General features: G+C 51.5%; 1 protein-coding gene across 1 annotated transcript in view; it reads right to left on the bottom strand.

The window, feature by feature from the left end:
* Positions 1–274: 274 nt before the first annotated feature.
* ahdc1 (AT hook, DNA binding motif, containing 1) overlaps positions 275–10,000 on the bottom strand; it is a gene marked incomplete at both ends in the record, with an annotated part of 11,345 nt that continues 1,619 nt past the window's right edge. Inside the window, 2 exons of the mRNA XM_080735502.1 lie at positions 275–2,111; positions 4,538–6,378. Of these exons, the coding sequence (XP_080591628.1) occupies positions 275–2,111; positions 4,538–6,378 (3,678 nt within the window). The remainder of the gene's footprint in view (positions 2,112–4,537; positions 6,379–10,000) is intronic.

The following is a 10,000-nucleotide window of genomic DNA, read 5'->3' as shown; positions in this document are numbered from 1 at the left end:
GCCGTTCTACAAGCTCACAACGCGCGTTGTGAGCTTGTAGATCGGCTATTTTCAGCACGCAACCAAGTCATTACGATGCCATCAAGGCCTGTCAAAATGTATTTCAGTTGACTAAATCAACTCAATGATATTTAGTCGACTAAAATTAGACTAAAACTAATACTTTTCAGGTGACTAAATTATGACTAAAACTAAAAAGACATTTTATTCAAAAGACTATGACTAAAACTAAATCAAAATTTGCTGTCAAAAACAACACTGATCTCACCTTCAACTACAGGCTGGTGACGCTGAAGCTGTCGTCACTGGCCGGGTCCAGGAGCTGGCACAGCACGCCGCCCCCTCCCCGGGCCACCTGCGGGGGGTAGCGGTGGCCCATGCCCCCCTGGTAGGGGTAGCCTCCTCCTCCTCCTCCTCCCAGCTCGTCCTGGTGGTGGTGGGGCGACGTGTTGTCCAGGGGCGACTTGGCGTAGGGGGAGAGAGGCCCCTGACGGAGACCTGTGCTCATGTGGTGCGGGGTCAGCTGCTCCCGTTTGTGGGGAGAGGGGCGCTCGTCGTAGAGGTGGTGGGAGTGGAGGCCTCCGCCGGGGTGGGAGGAGTGGCTGTGGAGCTGCTGGGGGTTGGCGTGTGCGTTGTGGTGGGGGTGAGGGTGGGGGTGGGAGTGAGGGTGGCTGTTGGGGTTGGTGTGCGCCTGGGGGCTGCCCTGGAGTTGGTGGGGGCCGGCGTGTTGTTGCTGCTGCTGCTGAGGCGGGGCGTTGCTGCTGTGCGGGCTCATATTGGGGTGGGGCTGCTGCTGTGTGCTGTGGTGCGTCGGCACGCTGTTGAGCGGGTTGGCACCCGGGTTCACATGCGCATGCGTGTTGGCGTGCGGGCTGGGGAGGTTGGGGTTGGGGCTGGCGTGGGGGTTGGGGTGCGTGTGCTGCGCGGCACCGGCGTGCGGGCTGGGGCTGCCGCCGTGCGACGTCTGTCCGTACCAGTAGGGGGAGCCGCAGTAGCTGGGGGAGTCGTACTGCGGGTACTGCGGCTCCTTCTGGGGAGGCGGCCGGTGCGGCGGGCTCAGCGCAGTCCCGCAGTGGGGCGTCAGCCGCGGCGACGGAGAGCACGACGGCGAGAAGGTCCGAGAGGGGACAGGGTGGTACGTCTGAGGGGGGGGCTTGGGCGGGTACGCCGGGGGAGAGGAGACGCCGGGGGAGAGCGAGGAGGAGGACTCGCCGGGGTACACGGCCGGGTAGCGCTCCTCGGACGACGGGGTGGAGGGGTGGGCCGAGTAAGGGGACGGGTACTCACAGGGGTCCGGAGGGTAGCCGGCCCCGGGGGGCGCGGCGCTCGGGGTGGCCAGTGGGGACAGACTGCTGCTGTCCCCGCTGTAATAGTCCAGCCCCTCCTGGAACAGCCCGGGAGGGGTCCCCGATCCTCCCACGCCGCCCGAAGCCGCCGAGGCGCCTTTAGCCCTGGCTCTGGCCCCCCCTCTCTCTCTCTGACACGGAGACAAGCCCCCCCTGCCTCCCCTGGAGCCCCGCGGCCGCCCCCCGGCTCCTCTCTTGGGCCCGGGGGTCGGCGTGGGAGAGGGACTGGACGGTGAGTCCGAGGGCGGTCCTCCTCCGTGGTGCGGAGCGGCGGCTGCGCTCCCTTCTTTGTCCACCGGTGGGGGCTCGGCCGCCGCCCGTTTCCTGCGTCCGCGGCCCTGCTTGGCGGTGCTCCCGCCCGCCGCCGCCCCGCCCTGGAAGAGTACGTTCTGGCTCCAGTTGTAGGACGGCCCGGCGGCGCTCTCGTGCCAGTCCATCATCAGCTTCTCCAGGCTGGACAGGCTGGACTGACCGCTGTCTCCTCCTCCGCCGCCGACAGGAGCGGACTCTTTCTGTTTGTAAGCCCCGCCCCCGCCGGAGCCGCTGCCGCCTGAACCCGGACCGCAGCTCGCCGCCACAGGGCCCAAATGGGAGGAGTCAGAGGAGGACTCCGACAGGCTCTCGGGGAAGGGTTGTCGCTTGGCCTTCTGGGGGGTGTAGTTGGAGATGTCCAGAATGTCTTTGGACTCGTTGGAGCCGTATTCGCCGTAGCCATGGTGATACTGGGAGCCGAAGCTGTCCGCTGCCCAGCCGCCGTATCCATGTCTGAAACACACAACACAATACAATAAAACAGTGGTTCTCAAACTTTGACATTTGATGGGCTCCCCTTAACGTTGATAGTGTACAGGGTTAATTTGGTTCCATTTGTATACTGTCAGAGTTACAGACTTGTATGGGTCAATTTAGACCCCCATAAATTTATGGAACCAAGAGAGTCTCTAAAATCCACTTTGAGAACCACTGCAACACTTGCTCATGACATATTTCACCTAAAAGATGTGACATTTTGGCACAGATTAGTACAAATAGATTAGAGCAGGGGTCTTCAACATTTTCGTCCCAAGGACCCCTTAGCTGAGAGAGAGAGAGAGAGAAGAAGCAGGGACCTGCCACTACATACTGTATAAAATTGTGTTTTAGATTAAACCTTTTCATAGATATTTCATAGAAAGTTGCATAGACTTGTTTGACAGCACTATAATCAGTGTTGTTTAAAACCAGTTTGTTTGTGTGTTTGTTTCCTCACAATCTTTTCTATTAATATGTTGGATTCATTGCCATCAATACATGACTGAAAACATGACTGTTGGCTCTGTAGTTGGTCTACATAAAATCCCCAGAATAGGGAGGCTAGGGTTCAAGTGGTTAATATATATGAAAAAAAGTTTCTATCACACAAAGATTTGGTGTCCCCTGTAGTAACTCTAGGGGTCCCGTACCCCCTGTTGAAGGCCCAAGGATTGGAGCAAACAATCAAATGACAGAGATAAAATAAGAGTTCTTCTTTTTTCGTATTTTTCTCTGAGTCTGGAAAATAGGCTTACTGCGGGTGGTAACTAAGGATTATGTGGACTTTGTTCTAGGCTATTCATTCACATAACCTGAGTCTGGTTAATACCAGTTAATATAACATTTAACCTGTAATGGAGATAAGTTTGAGTTATTATTAGTGATTAGAGGAACTAGTCCACGCTCAAAAAATCACTGCAGTCATGACTGCAGGTATCTGTTCGAAACTTTTGGTGATCAGTTTCAAGTAGAAACTTTTTTTTCCCCCCAACAGAAAAGACAAAAGAGTATAGCGTTTAGAATGAGATGCAGTATGTCAAATACTGCACATTTGAGGATGTCTGGTGTGTGCGTGTGTGTCTGTCTCTCTGTCTGTCTGCAGGGCGTGGCAGAAAACTAGCACTTGTGCTCAGCTACTATGCTGAATAAAAAAGGAGGGAAAAAAAGCCAAAACGCCTACGCATAGTAGCACTTCCACAATTAACATGAATCATGAATCCCATTGGTGATAACCGTGTCAACACAATCCTCATCATCATATTACCCTGCATGTGTTCAACACTGAAAGATTTGAACAACATCGCCAGTCCAAGTAACCCAGAAACCCTCACGGTATGTAAGCATGGCACAGCACCAATAACCCTCAGGTGCACTAAAGATCTTTGGCAGATATTAGGTTTTAAGTGCCCTCTATGTCGAAATATTATCTCCTTGCTGTCAGGACAAAACCTCATACTGTATACAGTGGTGGAAAAAGTACTCAAATGTTTTTTTCCGGAATTCAAAATGTAATTGTGTAAAAGTATAAAAGTATTGGCATCAAAATGTACTTAAAGTGCCAAAAGTAAAACATACTCATAACGCAGAATGTCCCATTTCAAGTTGTCAAGTTAACAAAAATATTTCGAAAATAGCAGAACTACAAGCTCACAATGCATTGAGAGCTTGTAGATCTGCTATTTTGAAATGGCCGAAATGTATATAAGGCTGAGGTGTTTAATGCATGTGTTGTAGTAATAATTATGGCCCTTCATATTTGGATCCGAGATGTAGTAGAGTAGAAGTATTTAGTTATTTTACACCTCTGACTGTATGTCTAAAATTGTTACTTATTAAAATATAGCAGGTCTACAAGCTCAAAATGCAGCGCAAGTAGGACATTCATTTACAAAGAGAGTTAAAATATAGAAAGAAATACAAGGTTTCTTCCCGACAGAAACGATACATAGATATTTCAGGGGTTTATATCACTTCTTATGGATGACTTATTAAGAAGATACAGTACATTTTGTAATTTTGTACAATTAAGGTGATCCGCTGTAAACCAAAGAACACAAAGGTTCATACTAAAATATACTACAGCTTCAAAGGCCCTAAGAGATAAACATTTTCCTTATCTTATATATTTGAAATTACTGTATATCTGCCTTTAAAATGTTGGGTGGAAAAGTCCACTGATGTCCATATCATCTAAAAGCTTGCAGATCTGTTACTTTTGATGCTTTTGTGTAATGCTGTAGTATGATCAAGTAGGACATTCATTTACGAAAAACAAAACAGTTAAAACATGAAGATATTATGGGGTTTCTGCCCGACAGCAACAATATATACAGTATATATATTATTGTCACAATTTCGTTTGAACTATTGTGATACAAATGCCAAATGCCAAGCCTGACCTGTAGTTCCACTGGTTGGAGATGTACTGTTTGTAGCCCTCTGGAGATGGCGAGGGGCTGAAGGGGCTGGTTTTGGCCATGGCCATGTACCCTCCTCCCCCCGGCGACGTGGGGCCACCCACCGACTCCCCCCGTCCTCCCATGGAGGAATGAGCCGACCCGGGGTATCCGCCAAAGCCCCGCTTGGCGGCCGCCACCTGGTAGCTGGAATAGTTCATTTGACCCTGGCCAACGGGGGTGTTGTTGTTCTTGCCACCGCCGGCGGCGTGTCCGGAGCCGTACGAGAAGCTGCAGTCTGCGGATCTCTGCGTCGCCGCTGCACCAGCCCCGCCTCCTACAGGAGAGGAGGAGGAGAAGCCGGGAGAGTAGTGTCCATAGGAGGAGGGGTGGGGCGAGCTGGGGGAGCGGGAGAGGGAGAGGGAGGGCGGGGTGGACTTGGGGGGGTACGTGGGGGTGGTGGGCGAGGTCTGGGCCAGGCTGCTGTAGTACGGAGGCCTCGCCGCGGAGGAGGAGCCGCAGTGCGTCTGATGGGCCGGGCCGTCTGCCCCGCTGACCGAGCCTTTGGGGCTCCGCTTGGAGAAGGCCGGGGACCAGCAGGGTCCGGGGGCCGGACTGGAGGGCTCGTAGCCCGGCGTGGACGGAGCCTTGCGGGGGTCCCCCTGGGAGGGCCCGATGTCCAGGAGGTCGGAGGAATCGTCGGAGTCGAGGAGCGATCGGAAGTATCCGGCGAACAGGCCCTGCGAGTCCTCCCCGCCGGGCCCCCCCACCCCCCCTCTGCCTCCACCCGGGCTGCCGTACGCGCCTCCCCTCCCACCCTCCCTGGAGAACCCCCCCCTGGGGGACCCGCAGGCCTGGTAGCCCCCCAGGGCTTTCTCCAAGCTCCCCTCCTCTCCCCAGCCGCCGGCCCCATTGGGCCAGTCCTGTGCCACCGCCTCACCCTTAAGGGCGCCGTTCTTTCTCGGGCGCCTCTTCCTGACCGGCTTCTCCATGCCCGGCTCGCTCCCCACCACCCCCCCTCCCCGGCCCACGCCCCCCTTCCCCCGCTTCCGTGGTAACCCGGTCTCCGAGTGCGGGCTGAGCTTGCGCTTCTTGCCGATGGACTCGAAGAAGTCACTGAAGGTGCTCTTGTCGGCCGCCCGCCCTGCGGCACCGGCGCCCCCCGCCCCGCCCCCGCGGCTCCCCGGGCCGCCGCCCCGGCCGCCCCCTCTGCGGCGGAAGCCGGTGAGCTTGTGCAGCAGGGTGGAGATGCCCGGGTTCTCCGAGGGCGTGTTGAAGCTCTCCGGCTCGCTGGGCGTCCAGCAGCGGGGCGGCGAGCAGCGGCCCGTGGCGGGGGGCTGGCGGTTTAGGAACGCCAGCTTGGACAGGACGTCGCCGTACTCCATCTTCACGTCATCGGTGTCGTTGACGTAGGACGGGTACGGGGAGGGCAGCTTGGTCAGCCGGCGCCTCCGAGGCTTCTTGGGCGGATCGCCCACGTTCCCGGCGGCGGCGGCGGCACCAGCGGTCACCACGTTGAGCGGCTCGAGCCCCGGCAGCCCCGGCAGCGGCTGCTTGGGCGGGCGGCCGCGCCGGCGCTTCAGGATGACGGGCAGCTCTCCCGGCGGGAACATCACCATGATGCTCTTGCCGTTGTTCTTCATGCGGAGCAGCGCCGTGGGCTCTCGTGGGGCCGCCGTGCCCTCCGCGCCCTCCGCGCCCACGCCCCCCTTCTCGCCCCCGCACTTCTTCTTCTCGGCGCCGCCGGCAAAGTGCGTTGTCTCCATGTTGGAGATCTTGTAGCTCTTCTGGCGGCGGCTGAGGTTGACGGGGATGCGGGCCACCTTCACCACAAGCCTCCTCACCTGCGAAGAGAGAAGAGAGCGACACACAAAACAAAGCTGTGTTTTTCTTTTCCACTGATTTCACCCCAATATCACATCGTATCAGAATAGAAACTGCATATCGACGCGTGTTGTGTGCTTCTAGATCTGCTGTTTTCACTACTTTGGTGCGACCGCCTTGTATGATGAAGCAGGGCTTTACTTTACGAAAGAACGTATACATTTGAAACTTGGAGATACGAGGTTTCCGCTCGACAACGACGATATTTTGTGACACATTATATCCAAACTATTTTTTATAGTTTGTACTATGATAAGATATTGTGCAATCAGCCGCTGAGATAAACTCTCAGCACCGAGGGGGCGTAGCACTCTCGAGGGGACGGTCTGTTAAAGTAATTCAACGAATTTAGCTGATATCTTATATCCTAAACACAAATAGACACCTATTGAGCCAAACGAGCTGCAAGACAAACTAGAAAACAAATCAGGTGGCCAAACCAAGGACAGCACGTGTTGCACTGCCCACTTCTTTGACTTGAGAGCAACTTTTAAAATGACCTGCTCGACATGATCTACCCACCCAAAAAAAGAAGAACTGGGGGGCTTTGGAGGCACTGAAGTTACATACAGTATAAGACAAACACATTTGGTATATGGGAAATAGTGGGGGGAAAGTCTTCATGGAAGGTGGTAGGAGCCATGAATGGAGCTGACAGGCCCTTCTTGATGTCACTCAATCGAGTCACCTTAATTTAAGTGACAAATCATTTTTGTTTATAATTTCGATTTAGCAAATGGTTCCGCACCACCGCAGATGGACAGTGACAGGCCGTGCCCGCCGACACCCAGCGCTATGCCTTTTTCACAGAGGGAGAAAATACCCACGAGGGCCATGGCGGGTCCCCAATCTTTTCTGGATCAAAGGCCCACTTACAGATCTCAAAAGCTGTCCACTTAAATGGTCAGACGGACCACCTGACCACTTAAGTGGTCTCCACAGGGGCAGTATGTCGGTAGTTAAGCCATTACAAACCCTACTCCATGATGATAACCGTTTGTGTCGTTTGTGGTGCGCACATAACTGCATTTCTCTGAATGTTCTTGCCTCGTCCCTGGTCTATGCCAGTGGTTCTCAACCTTTTCAGAATGTGACCCCCAAAATATTCATATTCGAACTGGGGACCCCCCACCCTGCACAAGCACTTGGAATTGTAGGAGTTGGCATTACATTTAGTTTGACTCGATCTATTCCTTCGTGAAAATAACCGATCTACATGCTCACAACGCCTCGCAACGCGAGGCATTGTGAGCATGTAGATCTGCTATTTTCACAATTTCTGCCTCTAATATTTGACAATTTGACCAATGTTTGACCAGAGGTACTAAAAAGGTCTTTAAAGTACTTAAATTGACACTTTAGAAATGTGCAGATACACTGTATACACTTATACTGTATGTACCGTTGAGTGAGAAAACAATGTTAACATTTAGCTAAACATCTGGGGACCCCCCAACATAATTTGGGGACCCCCCTGGGGGTCCCGACCCACAGGTTGAGAACCATTGGCCTATGCTACCTGTGCTTTTCAACCTGTGTACCGAAAACCGAATCCCACCGGCCTTGGCTGTGTAGCTAATAGAAGTATCTATGTGTTGAAGAACACTCTTGTTACACAGTTGCAATTAAAGGTCACAATCTAATGGCAAGAAAGAAGACTTTGAACAATAAAGTAGATACGTCTGTCTACGACATTAGACAAGGCTTATTCTAAGATATTAACCCATTTAGGCCTAGAATTATTGAATGCTTGCCTTTAACCAGTGAAAAATAGCAGATATACAAGCTCGCAGCGTGGCACTCGGTGCCGCACTGTGATCTGCTATTTTTGAAAAGTCGTGAAAATGTGTGCAAATCTTTGAATACAATGTATTTTCAAAGCGAACGTTTGTAACTCAAATTTTGGTTCTGGGGGGTCCCTGGAACTAAATATTTTGAGATGGGGGTCCGTGGCCAAATACATATCAGTTTGGGGGGTCCTTCACATGAAAATGTTTGAGAACCACTGACATAGTAGTCTTTCAAGAACAGACCAACTGAGCTCCAGTTAAGTGAAAAGGACCTTTTCTTTGACGATGGGCGATGGCTAGTCAGATTGCTGACATAGAAACATAGGTTTTTTCAAAAAACCTTAGAAGGATTCAAAAGACACTTCACAGGTCAAAATGTCAAATTTTCAAGATTTTTCAAAAATAGCAGATCTACAAGCTTGCAGCGCGGCACTCGGTGCCGCGCTGTGAGCTTGTATATCTGCTATTTTTCAATAGTTAAAGCATAAAATAATGATACACAATAATGTGTACCCGTTCTGACTGGGTTTAAGTACGCAGTGGGACAGCGAGGGGGTAGCGACAGACGCAGCTGCACATAACTTGATAAAAAATAAGAAACAAGCTCAGATCAAATCTAGGATATAATGAAATCTAATTACACATCCATTTTGCCATGTTTTATAGAGTTAGAGAAACGTTTTCTTCTTTGCTCCGTACTGTACACATAATGTATAACGAAAACAGCCCTTACGGGGATCGTGGTGCGTGGTGGAGCCTGGGGGAGCTCGTAGCCTTTGCTCCGCTACTGCATGCATTCATTAAGCCATTTAGGCCTGAACGCATTATTACGCAATATTGCATGCTTTAAATATAAAAAATCAAACCTCGGTTCAAAGTGGAGCGGTGAATTTGAGCAGCTGTACCCTATGTGAGTGAGTGAGTGAGTGTAAACTGTGCCTGTGAGTGAGTGGTGAGTGTGCCTGGCCTGCACAAAACAGCGCCCCTCCTTTAACTAGTGTGTTGTGTGTGGCCACTCAAGGTATTGCCCAGGCTACGGACAGGGCCAGCCAGCCACCCAGCCAGCCAGCCAGCCAGCCAGCCACATACCCACGGATATACCTGTTCATTGGGAGCGCTTTCACCGCTCCAAAAATAGCAGATATACAAGCTCACAGCACAGCACTAGGTGCCGCGCAAATATTTGAGTTACAAATGTTCGCTTTTAAAAAGATATATTCAAAGACTTGCCAAAAATATATATATATATATCACGGTTTTTCAAAAATAGCAGATATACAAGCTTGCAGCGCGGCACGACTTGTATATCTGCTATTTTTCAATAGTTAAAGCATTCAACAATTCTAGGCCTATTAATTGGTGGTGGTGGGAATCCACAGTATTTCCAATTAAAATATTGTTTCTTACAGATCCAGCTACTGTACATTCAACATTTTATGATAGGGGATGTTGTTTTTCCCTGTTCATGAAAAATGCTGTTCATGAAAAATGCTGTTAAAAACTTAAAAGTTCTATATTAAAATAATTATTATTAACAGTAAGACTCCCTAATCGGGAGCGACCGTCAGGTCGCCAACCTCGTGGTGGCGCTAGAAGAGGGGCATGTGAGAAATCAGGGGCGGAGGTTGTGGTTTGCCAGCCAAGGAGCTTGTGCAAAGTTTGGCATGGATAGGGGCAACGGTGCCGGAGATAAGAGTAGGACCAAAAGTGTGATGTGACGTGACGGACAGAGGGACTGACCGAGTGACTGACAGACAGCCGGTGGAGGTTTTCATAGTAACTTGCGACCTGA

The sequence above is a fragment of the Nannobrachium achirus genome, assembly GCF_963921795.1.
Source record: "Nannobrachium achirus genome assembly, chromosome: 10".
NCBI classification, from domain to species: Eukaryota; Metazoa; Chordata; class Actinopteri; order Myctophiformes; family Myctophidae; genus Nannobrachium; species Nannobrachium achirus.
Note: the sequence above shows the minus strand (reverse complement) of the source record. Positions and strands in the feature narration are given on the sequence as shown.